Here is a 17,187-nt window from a genome sequence, read left to right on the forward strand (position 1 = left end):
GCAGGCGAGTACAGCAGCCAGGCGATGGATAGAAGAGGTTGCAAGGGATGGAGAGAAAGAAGCCACCAACCCACCACACGTGGGAATTTTTAAAAAATGTTTCATGCAAAAGCCTTATCAAAGGTTATGTCACGTGCACCCCGCACTTGGATGCCACGTAGACATTTCTGTACAGAAGGTGCAGGACTTGGGATGGTGAACTGGTCCCATGTGAGTCCAGTCCGGGACGAGTCAGCCAGGGATCCATCTCAGTCGTCCGAGGTCAGGTGTGCATTGTCCTGCACATGAGTCCAAGGTCAGGTGTGCACTGTCCTGCACATGAAACAGTGCCAGTCCGCGCTGTGAGTCTCCCTCTGGAATGATGTCAGTGATTCTGTGTATCTGGTATGGTACCGGATGCCAGATCACTGAGTAGTTAGTGTTTAGAACAAGGGGCCAGCCCATAGGGCTACCCCAGATCTTAGTGTGGGCATGGGAATGGTGTGGAACCACCCCCATGAGGGCCAGCATGGCCGAGGTTGAACCCACCAGCCATGAAGGGGCTGTAGGACAGCCCTAGGGCAAGCGAAAGGCAGATTTGAGGAGATTACAGCCTTTACATGGCTGTAGGGCAAGTATGGGGCAGCCCATACAGGCTGCCCAGCCCTTGGATTGTGGGCAAAAGTTGTGCCCAGCACTTTGGAAGCAGGCGCATGATGCCTTGCCATCTAGGGAGTAATGCGCAGTATTTTAGGTGATTTTTCCAGCATTTATTGATGACATAATTCTGGGTATTCAGTGGTTTCACAAGTTTCTCCCTGATGTCAAGTGGGACAAGCACACGTTCCAGATCAATCGGAATGTGTCAAACGCCCCGGTGACCATTAAGTGTGAGCCAGGAATTTTGAACTTTCTGCTCATAAGCCACTTGTTGCAGGCTAAGGGAGCAGTCAAGAAAGGCGCAGTGTGCGATGATTTACATCCAGACAGCCTAGATGGTGGCCAGTGCTTTCGAGAAGTACTCGGTTCTCCACAAAAAGTTCCAGAAGATTTTTCTTCGGGACAGCCTCCCTCCCCAGCTCCCCATGTCTAGACCGGAGGATCACAGGATTGACCTCCTCCCAGGCTCGGAACCCCTGAGCAAGTTTCCTTATCGCCTTTCTAAGGCAATGGAATCGGAGTTGGACCGCCAACTCCAAGAATTGTTGCAATCTGGTTTCATCCGCCCCAGCGTATCGCCATTTGTTGCGCCGATCTTATTTGTCAAGAAAAAGGATGGGTCTTCCCGTTTGTGTGTCGATTATCGTGCACTCAACAAGCCGACTATCAAGAGCAGATTCCCGATGCCTCGAATTGACTATATTCTCGAGAGGCTGAATGGAGCAAAGGTGTTCTCGAAACTGGATTTAAAGAGTGGGTACCACCAGGTGCGGATTGTGGAGGGGGACATCCCCAAGACAGCCTTCCGTACGAAACGGGCCCACTATGAATTTGTGGTCATGCCATTTGGCTTGACAAACGTCCCAACTACATTTAACTGCATGATGATGCGTGTTTTTCGGGATTTGATTGGAAAGTGTGCTCATATTTCATATTTGCAGCTACGGTTGAGTAGCATGACATGATGTGGAGAAAGTCCTTAAGTTGCTGGAAAGCAACGAGCTCTACGTCAATGAAAAGAAGTCAGAATTTTATCTGTTCCAGGTGCATTACTTGGGATATATAATTAGTGCTGAAGGCATTCGCCTTGATCGGGCTAAAGTGGCCGAGATTGTCAATTGGGAAGTACCTTAGATGGCCTATGACATTAGATCATTTGTGGGTATATGCCAGGCATATTCCACCCACATCGACAAGTTTTCTGACCTCTTGGTAGATGTCACCGATCTGCTAAAGGGGGTGAAAACAAGAAGACAAAAGATTCGAATGACTCCACAAGCGTTGGAGGCGTTCCAGAACCTCGAGGTGGCTTTATCAGAAGCACCTTGTTTAGCAGTTGCCTCGTGGAACGACCCATTTCAGGTGATTCACCGATGCGAGTAACATCGCTATTGGAGGTGTATTACAACAGAATGGTCATCCAGTAGCTTACATGTCTTGTAAGTTACTGCTTGCCGACGAGAAGAACTACTCAGTCTATGATCGTGAACCTCTAGCAGTTATACAAGCCTTGAAACATTGGAAACATTTCCTGTATGGCCGTGACTTCGAGGTTTGCACTGACCATCAGGCATTGCGCTGGATTCAGACGATGCCAAGTGCTCAGTGGAGTGATCGACAACACCGATGGAGTTAGATATTCCAGCAGTTCGGTGGTACGATTGAGTACCTTGCAGGAAAGGCCAATCCAGTGTGGCTGACGCTTTGAGCAGGAAGGGACAAGTGTCTACAATTCAGACCACTAGATTGGATGCCACAAGACCATGCCATTTTTTGATACGCGATGGTTGGCTTTTCTACAAAGGCCGACTATGTGTCATGAAGTCGTTCAGGGTAGCTCTTCTCCATGATGCCCATGACGCCATTACAGGTAGTCATAGTGGCATGAATTCGACTCTGGAGAAATTGGAACGGCATACTATTGGCCAAAGATGAGACGTGATGTGTTTACATATGTATAACGCTCTGACATTTGTCAAAAGGTGAAAGCTCCTCGTGGAAAGAAGATAGGGTTGTTACAGCCCTTGCTAATTCCTGAGGGTCCTTTCTAGGACATTTCGATGGACTTTGTCACAAACCTGCCTCCCAGTCCGAGTAAGTATAATACGCAGTGCTTAACTATTGTTGATAGGTTTAGCAAATTTGTTATACTTATTCCTTGCAGGGCCAATGTGATCGCCGAGGATGTTGCCCAGTTATTCATTCGGCATTGGTACCCGATTGGCGGGATTCCTAGAACCATAGTGTCAGACCGAGATGCCAAGTTTACTAGTCATTTTTGGAGGGCATTGTTTGATGATTTTGGTACTAAGTTGAATTTTTCCAGTGCATTTCACCCACAGACAGATGGCCAGACAGAGATATATAACCAGTTGGCCTTTGATGTGCTGAAGTGTTATGTCCATGATCTGCAAGGTAAGTGGGAATCGTATTTGCCTTTAGTTTAAGCTGTTTTGAATGACTCTTTTTCTTCAGCTATTGGCAGGACTCCATATGAGACAGCGTTTGGAAGACCTTTCCAGTCGTTGTTAACCAAGACTTCGTCTTCAGTACCGGAGGCGAACAGAGTGACGGAGTCTTACTAGGAGATTTTAGAGTCAGTAAAGGACAGATTGGCTAAAGCGCAAGAGGCCTACACTCGACAGGCCAATAAAGACCGAAGGGATATGAAGTTTTCGGAAGGAGATTGGGTTTATCTTTGGATTATGAAGCAAAGTCTGAAACAGGTGGGCAAGCGATGCCCAAAGTTGTCTTTCAGGAGCTTCGGACCTTTTTCCATCCGGAAAAAGATTAATGAGGTGTCTATGTAATTAAAGCTACCTCTGAGTTGGACTATGCACGATGTATTTCATGTCAGTTGGTTAAAGCCATATGCAGGTCCAACCCCTTCAGAGGGCAAAGACGAAGCGGAACCAGACATTGTTGATGAAGCTGAAGTTATGGTTCTAGAATAGATCCTTATGCACCGTTTCAAGCATGGCTCAAGCCGAAGACTACGACAGTTCCTCACAAAGTTTCAGGACCGAGGAACCCATGAAGCGGTATGGCTTGACAAAGAGTTTTTCGAAGACTATCCGGCATTATTGACGGATTATTGGCTATGCATCTTCCGTCAAGTTAAGCAGAAGGGGATGTCACGTGCATCCCGCACTTGGATGCCACGTAGACATTTCTGTACAGAAGGTGCAGGACCTGGGATGGTGAACTGGTCCCATGTGAGCCGTCCGGGACGAGTCAGCCAAGGATCCATCTCAGTCGTTCGAGGTCAGGTGTGCATTGTCCTGCACATGAGTCCAAGGTCAGGTGTGCACTGTCTGTCACCAGGAGGTGAAACTTTTTGCAGTTGTTTTCTTTATTTACATTTCTTTATAAATATATATTTTTCTTTTCTTTCTCTTTGGTTGCTGTTGTTTTCCCTCGGGATCTCTTGGAAGGGCTTGGGCCATTGCAATGTCAGAATGGGTCAGTCAGTGGGACTTTGGACCAATGGTTGGCTAAGCCTGAGAACTGCACTGAAAGATGAATGACAGTGTCCAGGACATGGCCACTGAATGAGGGCATAGGCCGGTTTACACTAGTAAGTGGCTGCCACCGAAATCTGAATGTATCTTGAATTCTAAGCAAATTTTGAAGTGACCATAGTGGTCAAAGATGGTCAAGAGACCAGAAGGAATGCAGATGAAATCATCCCTAAAATCTAGGGAACTGCTATTTTTGGCAATGTCAGAATTGAAAAGTGTTCGCGTCAGTTTGTGTAGAATGTCAAGGGGACCAAAAGTTGGCAAAGGATTGTTGTGAGAGTGTGAACCAGTCAGGAGATTTTTAGCTTGGAAGATTGCATGTGGAAAAGGCTTAAAAATGTGACAAGTGTCAAATTTATGTGCATTTTCCACATTGGGAAGGGGGAAGCGTGGGATTTTGGGCTGAATGAGGCTCATTTGCAGCCATTATGGTGGATTGTTGCGGGTTAAGAGCTATTGTGGTGCACTCCCTTGCCCTGCAACTCATGTATTGAGGGTTGAGCTTGCTCCCCACAGCCTCTCTCTCTCCCTCCCTCTCTCTCTTTCTCTTGCAGACTATGGTAATGCTCTCATTAGATAAAATCAGGTACAGTTGTGTGAATTTCATGCTTATATGCAAAGGCTAGTTGCCTCCTTGTACAGGAACCGGTGTAGTTAGTTCCTACACCAAAGCAGGGACGGAAGAGGGTAATAACCTCTTCAATACAATGCTGTTTCAGCACTGTTTAGGTGTTGTTTTTGGGCTGTTATGTTGCCCGGTTGATGCCAGAATGTAGTAGGACTTTGCTAAAGTCTTCCAGGACAGTACAAGGGTTAATTTGGGCTGAAAATAGGTCTGTGCAGAAAATTACAGCAAGCTGAATTGTGATGTTTTGGACTCCATTGGGTAGTCTGATGCCTATGGAAGTGAGCCTGTCAGTTGGGACTCATTCTGAGATGTTATGGAACAGTTTTAGTGCAGTTATGTTGGCAAATTTCTCCCAGAATTTGTAAAACTCAGCTGGTGCAAGTAGAGTGCTTTGTTGTACTGGTGCTTTGTATTTTCCAACTTTTTAACAATAAAGAAATACCGCAAGGGGCGCCGGACTTCGGGGCCAATGTGTTGTTGAGCGAGGGAGCGAGGATTCTGTGATTGTGTGTCTGAGTAAGTCCAGGTTATTTGTGAATGAATTACCGCTTTATGTGTCCATAGACCGGTTTTATGGTTCCATTGTCGGGATAGGGTCCTCTTTTCTGTAAGAGCCTGGACACGGATTGGATTGGGTGAACAGGAGACACACATAGTGAGGTACAACTGATTACAGGTGAGAAAGAGTACGGTCTCTTTCTTTGGATACAGGTTCCCTTAAACTTTCAGTTGACAGTATGACTAACAAAGGGAAAGGCAAGCTCCCTGCCGAAGAGAGTTCCTCTGCTACTCGCAAACAGCGTATAGAGGTGGCAGGTGTCCAGGTGTCTCGGACGGAGCCAGTAGTACAGCCAGTCTTGTTAGAGGAAGAACAGGAACAGGAGGATTTGTTTCAGGCACAGCTTCTTAGCATGCTTGGAACCTTTCAGCAGCTAGTTAAGAATCCCAGAATGACGAAATTTTTGCAGTCACGTACAGGGGATTCCCAGGTTGAAGCATCCCAGCATGCAGTAGAGAGGGCACAAGAACAGTTGCAAATCCACATTTAACAAGATGATGGACAGAATTTTTCGTCCTTACAGAAGCTTTGTGGGCACATTCTTTGATGACATGATAGTCTATTCAAAGAGTGAAGAGGAGCACAGAGACCATCTGACAGCAGTTTTTAATGAGCTGAAACACAACAGATTGCTCATTAATGGCAAGAAGAGTGAATTCTTTCTGGAAGAAATTCACTTCCTTGGGCACATTGTATCAAAGGATGGTGTCACAATGGATCTTGCTAAGATTGAAGCAATCGTTTCATGGCCAGATTTACAGACTGTGCATGATGTTCGCAGTTTTCTTGGCCTATGCTCTTACTACCGCAGATTTGTAAGGCATTTTGTAGAGATTGCTTCACCGTTACATGCACTTGAAAAGAAGGCCATTAAATGGCAATGGACAGATAAAGAGAAATCAGCATTTAGATGCCTGAAACAGAAAATGACTAGAGATCCTGTGTTGATATTCCCAGATCTGTCTAAGTCATTTGTTGTGCAGTGTGATGCATGTGGGAATAGCATTGGTGTTGTCTTGATGCAGAATGGTCGAGTCGTGGCATATGAGAGTAGAATACTCTCTGACACTGAGAAGAACTATCAGATTTATGAGAAAGAGCTGCTAGCTGTGATCCATGCACTTACCAGTTGGAAGCACTATTTGCTTGGTGCTGATTTTGTTGTGCAAACGGATCATCAGACGCGCAGATTCAGCAAGCAGGCACACTTCATTCCTTTTAAGAAGAAGATTAAACCAGAGCACATGGTTAAGATTTTCATGCAGAATATCTTTAAATACCATGGTATGCCACATTCTATTGTCAGTGACAGAGACCCAAGGATGACTAGCTTGTTTTGGAAAGCATTGTTTGAGAATATGGGCACGACCTTGAAATTCTCATCTTCTTTTCATCCTCAAACTGATGGGCAGTCTGAAGAGGCTAACTCTACTGTCTTGGATCTGCTAAAATGTTATGTGTCAGAACATAAGGCAGCTTGGGAGCATTATTTGCCATTAGTAGAGTATGCTTACAACAATACAGTGCATTCCTCTACTGGCAAGGCGCCTTTTGAAATTGTTGAAGGTGGCAAGAAAGTACCTCCCATTCTGCAGACAAAGGATAAGATATTTGAAGCAGATCGGTATGTTGAGGGATGGCAAGAAGCGTATAAGAAGGTCAAATATGCCTTGGAAAAGTCACAAGCTAAGTTGAAAAGAGCTGCTGACATGCATCGTCGAGAGCTCTTGTTTAAAGAGAATGACTGGGTCTTATTGCGCTTTGAAAAGGCACGTCTGAGAAAAAGAAAGGGCAAGGAACGTCTGTTTCCTAAGCTGAGCATGCGATATTATGGTCCTTTCCAAGTCTCAGAGAAGATCACTGATGTGGCATACAGGCTGAAATTGCCAGACACTTCGAAGATGCACAATGCATTCCATGTGAGCCTGTTGAGACCTTTTATTGGCAATGTGCCAGAAGATATGGTGCCAGAGGAACAGCCTGAAGTGGAGGAATTGGATGAAATTCTGGTTCCTGAGCAGATTCTGGCCCATAAAGACAGAAAAGTGAAAGGACAAGTTGCAAGAAGATACTTGTTGAAATTCAGAAATTATTCACCAATGGATGCTAAATGGATGGATGAGGTTGAACTGGCTGATTCACCTCAGTTGATGCAACTTTACAAGGAAGCCTTCCTGTTAGAACCTGCAGTGATTTAATATGCTTTTTGAAGCTGAATTCTGAATGACCTGTACATTTGTATTATATGTTTGCCAATGTACAGTTTTGACATTTGTTGTCAATGACTTAATCAATGAATGAACTTTCAGTACTTTGAAGTTGTATCTGTTACGCTTCAAATGAATGATTTACATGTTGTGACACTAATAGTACAAGATATATGCTATCGCCCTGTGTTGCATCTGGAAACATGTATTTGAAAGGCTTGAACCTGCGATGCCACAAATGGTAGTGGGGAATTCCTATCATCGCCCCGTGTCATCCGTTGGCAGGAGATACATGCGATGACACTAATCACCTGGGGAATCTTGTGATTGTCCTGTGTCACCCGTTTGCATGTGGACTTGCAATCGAGGTCGCTTGCTTCTTTCAAGAGGGGGATATGTCACCAGGAGGTGAAACTTTTTGCAGTTGTTTTCTTTATTTACATTTCTTTATAAATATATATTTTTCTTTTCTTTCTCTTTGGTTGCTGTTGTTTTCCCCCGGGATCTCTTGGAAGGGCTTGGGCCATTGCAATGTCAGAATGGGTCAGCCAGTGGGACTTTGGACCAGTGGTTGGCTAAGCCTGAGAACTGCACTGAAAGATGAATGACAGTGTCCAGGACACGGCCACTGAATGAGGGCATAGGCCGGTTTACACTAGTAAGTGGCCGCCACCGAAAGCTGAATGTATCTTGAATTCTAAGCAAATTCTGAAGTGACCATAGTGGTCAAAGATGGTGAGGAGACCAGAAGGAATGCAGATGACATCATCCCTAAAATCTAGGGAACTGCTATTTTTGGCAGTGTCGGAATTGAAAAGTGTTCGCGTCAGTTTGTGCAGAATGTCAAGGGGACCAAAAGTTGGCAAGGGACTATTGTGAGAGTGTGAACCAGTCAGGAGATTTTTAGCTTGGAAGATTGCATGTGGAAAAGGCTTAAAAATGTGCCAAGTGTCAAATTTATGTGCATTTTCCACATTGGGAAGGGGGAAGCGTGGGATTTTGGGCTGAATGAGGCTCATTTGCAGCCATTATGGTGGATGTTGCAGGTTAAGAGCTATTGTGGTGCACTCCCTTGCCCTGCAACTCATGTATTGAGGGTTGAGCTTGCTCCCCACAGCCTCTCTCTCTCCCTCTCTCTCTCTCTCTTTCTCTTGCAGACTATGGTAATGCTCTCATCAGATAAAATTAGGTACAGTTGTGTGAATTTCATGCTTATATGCAAAGGCTAGTTGCCTCCTTGAACAGGAACCGGTGTAGTTAGTTCCTACATCAAAGCAGGGACGGAAGAGGGTAATAACCTCTTCAATACAACGCTGTTTCAACACTATTTAGGTGCTGTTTTTGGGCTGTTATGTTGCCCGGTTGATGCCAGAATGTAGGAGGACTTTGCTAAAGTCTTCCAGGACAGTACAAGGGTTAATAACCTCTTCAATACAACGCTGTTTCAACACTATTTAGGTGCTGTTTTTGGGCTGTTATGTTGCCCGGTTGATGCCAGAATGTAGTAGGACTTTGCTAAAGTCTTCCAGGACAGTACAAGGGTTAATTTGGGCTGAAAACAGGTCTGTGCAGAAAATTACAGCAAGCTGAATTGTGATGTTTTGGACTCCATTGGGGAGTCTGATGCCTATGGAAGTGAGCCTGTCAGTTGGGACTCATTCTGAGATGTTATGGAACAGTTTTAGTGCAGTTATGTTAGCAAATTTCTCCCAGAATTTGTAAAACTCAGCTGGTGCAAGTAGAGTGCTTTGTTGCACTCGTGCTTTGTATTTTCCAACTTTTTAACAATAAAGAAATACCGCAAGGGGCGCCGGACTTCGGGGCCAATGTGTTATTGAGCGAGGGAGCGAGGATTCTGTGATTGTGTGTCTGAGTAAGTCCAGGTTATTTGTGAATGAATTACCGCTTTGTGTGTCCAAAGACCGGTTTTACTGTCCTGCACATGAAACAGTGCCAGTCCGCGATGTGAGTCTCCCTCTAGAATGATGTCAGTGATTCTGTGTATCTGGTATGGTACTGGATGCCAGATCACTGAGTAGTTAGTGTTTAGAACAAGGGGCCAGCCCATAGGGCTACCCCAGATCTTAGTGTGGGCATGGGAATGGTGTGGAACCACCCCCATGAGGGCCAGGATGGCCTAGGCTGAACCCACCAGCCATGAAGGGGCTGTAGGACAGCCCTAGGGCAAGCAAAAGGCAGACTCGAGGAGATTACAACCTTTACATGGCTGTAGGGCAAGTATGGGGCAGCCCATACAGGCTGCCCAGTCCTTGGATTGTGGGCAAAAGCTGTGCCCAGCACTCTGGAAGCAGGCGCATGATGCCCAGCCATCTAGGGAGTAATGTGCAGCATTTTAGGTGATTTTTCCAGCATTTATTGCTGAATTTTCACAAGTCGTGGGACATTTGTGCTGGCCGCCTGTTTATCTACTGGCCGACTGCTGTTGGGAAGTAGTATAAATAGTGGAGCCCCATTCAATCATCTCATTCTCCACCAAGAGCTCAAGCATAAGAGGCTAGACAAAGCCAAGAGGGTGCTAAGCAAAGGGGTTAACGATTCAAGTCAAGGGCAGGGTATTCCCAGCCAAGAAAAGGTCCAAGATTGCTGTATTTTCTTTCAGATTTCTCATCATTCTAATAAAGCAAATACACCATCCGTGGTGGGGGCCCTACAGAGGGTAATTGGGACCCAAAACTGTGTCCTCTCCACCTCTCTCTCTCTCTCTCTCTCTCTCTCTCTCTCTCTCTCTCTCGCACTTCTCCTTTCAGTTTGTGCGTTAATTTCCGTCGCGAAAAGAGTGCTGAATTCTAAGTATTGAAGTTACCGATTCTTCTCCGAAGCTTCCGCATATTACAGGTTATAAAACCTTAGACCCAATTTAATACTATGGGCACCATCAAAAGGAAATGTCCAGCCGTTCTTTTAAATGTGTCTGAACACCTTAGCTTATAAACATTAAAGTTAACCATAGCTTATGGATTTTACATTTTAAAAGGGTCAAAATGACAATACTTACCACCTGTTCACACGCCACACCACCAAGTTAGCAAATAGCATTCCACGGTACACTGGGGGTGTCCCCGTTCAGTGTACTGGCATGACATAACAGGCAGACACACGCAAACAAGTCATGCAAAAACAAATTTATGCATGCAGGCATAAATGCACGTGCACAAATAGTGGACGAAATCTCCCTTTCATGAAACTTGTACAAAAGGTTCTTGTCGGGCACAAAATTGGCTCGACAAATTTAAATAAATATGTCTTGGTCTTCCTATGGAGTGACAGTCCCATAGGTAAGACACCATCCTGGCTATAGATGGGTGGCACCAACAGGCTCCCGTCCATGCTGCACGAAGCAAATCACACATGGGTGACACGAAATTGGTTCCCGTCCATGTGACGCAGCACTGGTCGCACACGGGTGGCATTGATCTGGCTCCCGTCCATGTGACACCATAAAATTGGCCCTTTCACATGGGACATTGGCCTAGCCCCATGTGAACATGGCACGAATCTGGCCGCTCTATGGAGTGACAGTCCCATAGAAGTGGCTCCAGAAATGGAGATGGACCAAATGGTGACATCCCCCCGGGCTTCTAAACAGTTGACCTCAACTGAAAAGCCTCAAGATATGCCTGTAGAAGCTGAGGGTAGTCAGTAAAATAATCCTTATCTACCCACTTTGCATCAATTGGTAAATAATTTTTAAATTTTACAAGGTATCTCCTGGAAAGCTTCTCATGTGGTAACTTTCTCTCCTTGTGAAATACAATCTGATCTGGTTGAAGGATCTCCTCAAGCTCATCAACTTCTGGCGGATCTTCTGTGACCGGCTCCTCTGTATGGGGCATTGGTGAGACCAAAAGGCATCACCCAAAATTCATACAATCCAAAAGCTGTCCTGAATGCATTTTTGTGGACATCCTGTGGCACCACTCGTATTTGGTGATAACCACTCTTCAAATCAATACGGCTGAAACAAGCCGAGCCATCAAGCTTATCCAAAATGTCGTCAATACGCGGGATTGGAAATCTATTCTTGATGGTGAGCTTATTTAGAGCTCTATAATCCACACACATGCGGAATGATCCATCCTTCTTTTGAACAAGAAGCACGGGAGAGCAATAAGGTGAGGAACTTGGCTGAACCAAACCTTTCTCCAAAAGCTCATTAACCTGTTTCATGATCTCTTCTTGTTGTGCGGCACTCACATAATATGCAGGTTTGTTAGGTGGAGAACTACCTGGCATAAGATATATGCGATGATTCTCGGGCCTTTGAGGAGGTAGTTCACCTGGCAATGTATCAGCAAAACAATCTTTATATGCATGAAGAAAATTCAGCCTATCCTGAGTCAAAACATCCACATTTTGATGACTTGGTTCAATGCTATCACGAACAAAAACCAATTACGCAGAAAGACTCTTTTTCATTGCTTTATTAATTTGGATGTGAGATACAAGTGGGATAGAATCCCCTTGCCAGCATCAATAACATGCATGCGGTCTCTATACATAAAGGAAATCCTGTTTGTCTTGTACTCTTTGCGGGGCTTGAGCCTATGATGCCATGGCCTGCCAAGCAATACATCGCATCCATTAAGTGGTGCAAGCAAGAAATGCTCATGATCAAGGTAACCCTGAATATGTATGCGCAACTTCCCAATAAGTGGGGTAACTTGCACCTCTTTACCAACAAAGGCAGCTTCTGCTTCAATTTGAGGCCCCATGTCCTCAACCTCAATACCCAAGGCGGTTGCCATTTGAATAGATCTGTTGCACAATCATCAAACATAAATAGAGCGGGCTGATCCTTGATTTGATCCCATGCTTTGCATACCATCCTCTCTTTTTCATCATGCTTTGTGTTTCCTTGCACATCGGGAATTGCATGCACCTTTGCCTTAGTTTGCTTGTCCTCATGCTTTGGTTTGCATTGTCTAAACATATGCTCTTTGCTGCCACAAGAAAAGCATTTTCCCCCCTTTGCCTATTGCTCCCTTTGCTCGGGGGTTGGACCTCCCGGAAGCTCTTTTTAGGTGGCTGTCCACCTTTTTGTAGGTTTGGGACAGCCTTCTCTTTGCCCTTAGAACCCCCTTGATCTTGCTTAATTTTGAGCACCAATTGCTCCGTAGCAAGAGCAGAGGCTATAAGCTGTTGCAGAGTGCGTTTCGGGTGCAATTCAATGCTCGAACGATAAGCTGGTTGCAATCCGGAGCGAAACTTCCTCTTTCTTTCATCCTCGGAGATTTGCGTAAAGGGAGTTACCTCAAGCAACACTTTCCAAAACTTATTGACATACTGCTGCACACTTTCATTATTTTTTTGCTCAAGTCTATCCCACTTTTGGGTGAGAGTTTGCTCCGCATTAGGAGGCCAGAATTGGGCATAAAATCTGTCCTTAAACTCTTTCCAAGTGCAAATGGGGTCTTTGGTGGTCTTTTCAGTGATCCACCAATGGGCAGCTGTCCCTTTCAAGAACATGCTTAACTTCTCTCAGTGAAGTCCTCATCACTAAAAGCAATATCAAAGTGTGCCACAAAAGCTAGCACCTTAGATGCATCATACTCTCCATGAAAGGCATCAAATTTCACGGACTTGTCCCCTGTCTTGAACTCCTTGAACTTTTTGGGATGTGGTACATGTTCTTCTCTTTTTCTCTTCCCCTTATCCAACGGGGCAGCTTTCTGAAGGGTGACCGATACTTCTTCTTTATGCAAATATGATCTCAACCTTTGAGAGGCTGGGTCTCCATGCTGCAAACGGGGTGGATTCTTGAACATAAGCTGTCCATCCTCTCCCTCTTTAAGGTCACCCTTGCGGATAAGATAAGAGAGTTGTCCTCTTCATGCTGTTGGCCATTTTATATGCCAGGTTGGCCGCATCTTCAGCATTCCCATCCCTATACAAGGGTCGCTTCAGCCCTTGGGCCAGCCATCTGACATTTCTACAAGTTGGTGAGGCTTGTGCATAGCCAAATGCATGGTAAGAGGTCTTGATCTAGGGTGGCCAACAATGCTTCCAGAAACACAAGAAGGTCTCCGAGTCCTCATCTACAGGCTGTTGACGGCCAGACAGACAGTCCTCTACACACCAAAAAGAGATAAATCATTTGTGGTGGGGGCCCTTCAGAGGGTATTTGGGACCCAATATGCTGTATTCCCTGTGTGTGTGTGTGTGCACTCTATCCTCTTCGTATTGTGCTATTCATTGGCAAGATTGAAGGTGCTGAATTCCATTAATCAAAGTATAATCCTTGTCTCTAAGCTTCCGCGTGTTAGTGTATACATATAAACATGTATATGTATATATATACATATATGTATTTATGTATGTACACACACACAGATACATACACATATACCTGCACATATGTATGTATGTATGAGAGCCTCCACGTTGCCTAAGTTGTGGTGTGAGATCCTCCGCTATCCTTAACTTTTGCCCTCTTTTTTTTTTGAGAGAAAGCTTGGAGGGAGGGAGGGAGATACTGTTTGTAAAATCTTGTTAAATTTTGATGCCTTGATCATACTGTTCCCTCCTTTCAGGTTCTCAAACTGGCAGCTATCAGGATAAAGATTCTCTGTGAAAGTTTAAAGCAACCAAACTATGTCATGGAGGACGTTTACAAAACAGTTCAGCATATCCTTCACCATGAAACGGGCCTTTTCTTCAAAAGGCATATTGATCAGATTATCCTATGTTCTATGTATGGTGTGTGCAAAGTAAGTCATCACATCATGTCAGGAAAACTGATCGGGTTTGTGCTCTGATCATCATGGTGGCTGATTTGGTTTATAACAAGGGTTCAATATTGTGTATTCCAGGTTAAACAATTGAATGTAACATTCAAACAGATAATTCAGCACTACAAGCAAAACCCGCATGACTCGTACATATACCGAACTGTGTTCTTCGATCTCCCTTCAGCAAGACCTCTGGTGCGCTACTTATTTTAGTTTTTGTAAAATGCTTAGGTTTGTGCTTGCATGCAGCTTTGGGTTCTGACCAGAATTGTTTGGCACAGCAGAAAGGAGGGCAGGGCACAGGAGACATCATAAGCTTCTACAATGTGATCTTTGTCCCTGCTACCAAGGGGTTTTTGATGCAGTTGAACGCGTGTGCAGCATCAGGTGCTACACAGACGACTGATGATGCTGGAAAACCTGATAGTAAGTGACCTTTAGTCTCTCTAGCATGTAAAGTCTTTGTAGTTTAGATGGTTTTCGTGAATTGGTTTAGTTTACATGTTTGCAGTTAAGCTGCCTGGATCGCCTGGGCCATCTCCGTTTTCTTCTCTCCCTGACATGTCTCCAAAGAAGGTTTCTGCAAAACATAATGTTTATGTATCTCCCTTGAGATCTTCGAAGGTTTGTGTCATGTTCTCTTAACCAATGTCATGAGAGCACTAAAAGTGCATTGTCCTCGTGTACTGAGTTTTTACACCAATTTGGCAGATAGAACCTCTTAGGCCCCCCAGTTCGAGGAGCTTATATGCTTGTGTGGGGGAGAGCACACATCAATATCAGAGCCCTTCAAAGGATCTTGCAGACATCAACAATCGAGTAAATAGCAGGTTTGGGAATTGCATGTGATTCCATTTCAGTTGCTCGCTTCTACCTTAAAAGGTCTAAATATGCTGCTGGTTATGCACAGGCATCTTGGGAGACTTGATTTTGGTGATGCTGGCCTAGTTAGTGATTCTCTAGTGGCAGGAAACTTGTACCCATTCAATGCCAATTCCAATGTCAATCACATGGCAGCGGACTCCGCCCATCATGGCCAGTCTCAACCACCTCCACGGACGTCTTTGGCCCTGGATGGGCCCTTACCAAAACGGTTGTGCATGGACAGATAATTCATGTGTCCAGGTCTTTCCTTCTAACCCTATGATTGTAATCATTCTTTTGTAAAGTAAGCATAATTCAGAAGTACGCAAGCATAAATCAGAGGTCTATAAAGCCTTTATATTTATCTTTCTTCTTCCTAGGTCATTCCAAGGTTTCCCCAGGGGGTTCTTGTCAAGCGTAGCAGTGTAAATGCATTTAGAATGGGTGAAGGAAAAACTTACACCCATGATAGGAAAGGTGTAGGTATGTACCCAGCTGGTTGGTTTAGTCGTCCAAGCTGTTTGGTGCCTTTTTTATTTTGAAAAATACTGGTGTAAAGCATCTTCCCCCTTTCCCCTTCTTACCTCCCTCCTCCCTTATTGTTAAGACATGGGAAGTGAGTGCAATGTGCATGCCTTTCCTATATGCTGTTTCCTGTACACAGTCTTGTTTGATGTTACGATTGGCAATTGGCTTGTGGTTTCTCTCTCTCTCTCTCTCTCTCTCTCTCTCTCTCTCTCTTCACAGATCGTACCATGCATACATTGATGCTGAGGGCCCACATTGATCCCACCCCATTGTATCATTGTTATCATTGGCATTCACATGGATGCTCTTCCTCCAGTTCTAGTTGGTTTTCTTCTGTGTTAATTTTTTTCCATGGTCCAGTCACTTCGTGGATACATTGTAACACTTCTGGTCTCATACACCCTTTGGTCTTTTGTGGACATTAATAACTCTCTTTTTTTAAAGCAGTTTTGGGCAGTTTTTGTGCTCACATTTTGAAGACTAAATGGCTCTCTAAAAGAAACTCCTAGCCATACTAAAACGAACAAAAAAAATGAGTGAAAAACGTGGAGTCTACATCTGTCCACGAATAAATACATTTTTTACAAGCTGACAAACTTTGAGTGTACACGTGTCCCGCCCCTTCTCTCCTTTCTGCTTCAGTTGTGCTAGTGCAAGTACTTTTGCTATTCAAGGCTTTGTGTCCTCGAGGGTGTTTCATTGCTTCACAATGCCAACTAGGTCTTCTTTGGTTGCATAGTTTGTGATTGCTTGAGGTTCTCAGAAGGTTCTATAAGCTCAATAACATAACTGGCTATTCAATGCCCTTTTTTTTTCCGTTTTTCAAGGTAGCATCTGGTGCTTGGGATCTTGCAACAAAACCAAGAACATCTTTTGTAAAATTTCTAGTAAGCAATGGGGCATTGCATAAGTACATTGAGCACTTTTAAGTTTGGCAGTGATGGAACAACTCTTCAAGATATTCATACATATTAATAAGAGAACAACTCTTCAAGAAAATACAAATTTGTGTAGATATACAATGTAAATTCCTCAAGGGCCACACCACTTTGAGCAAGAGACCCCATGGCATAGAGTTCTCTTTTTTTTTCTTGATACCTAGAGGGGTGTTGGTTGAACTCTCCGATTGTCTTTTTCTCAAGGTTTCAATCTTCTTTGAATTGCCCTCATTTCCTTTAAAAAGCGTGGTTCAACATTTTCAATAGTAGGAGAAGTCATTTTTCTTCCTAAGCCCAACTCATTCACCTTGTTTGTTTTCTTGTCCAACTTGTAACTTCTTGTTGAACTTGTAATGGTTGTAGGTCCGTAGCTTGCAATCCTAGTTGCGTTTTATATTATTGCTTGTGTGCCTTCAAACTTGGCAATCTATCCCCTACAAAAGACATAAAGCTTGTCATATTGTTGAATGGTGCACAGCTTTCATTTTAAGGAATGGTTTTCATACATTCTAGTTATAAAATGGGCATTTAGCAAGCATTTGCATGATGAAAAT

The 17,187-nt window shown here is 44.3% G+C and overlaps 1 protein-coding gene across 1 annotated transcript in view; it reads left to right on the forward strand.

The window, feature by feature from the left end:
- LOC147613058 (retinoblastoma-related protein-like) overlaps positions 1–15,843 on the forward strand; it is a 25,087-nt gene extending 9,244 nt beyond the window's left edge. Inside the window, exons 13-18 of the mRNA XM_086782354.1 lie at positions 14,106–14,282; positions 14,385–14,498; positions 14,588–14,729; positions 14,815–14,927; positions 15,015–15,133; positions 15,214–15,843. Of these exons, the coding sequence (XP_086638480.1) occupies positions 14,106–14,282; positions 14,385–14,498; positions 14,588–14,729; positions 14,815–14,927; positions 15,015–15,133; positions 15,214–15,415 (867 nt within the window). The 3' untranslated portion in view covers positions 15,416–15,843. The remainder of the gene's footprint in view (positions 1–14,105; positions 14,283–14,384; positions 14,499–14,587; positions 14,730–14,814; positions 14,928–15,014; positions 15,134–15,213) is intronic.
- Positions 15,844–17,187: the final 1,344 nt, after the last annotated feature.

This window comes from Cibotium barometz, chromosome 44 (assembly GCF_041138505.1).
Source record: "Cibotium barometz isolate CiBa-2024 chromosome 44, ASM4113850v1, whole genome shotgun sequence".
NCBI classification, from domain to species: Eukaryota; Viridiplantae; Streptophyta; class Polypodiopsida; order Cyatheales; family Cibotiaceae; genus Cibotium; species Cibotium barometz.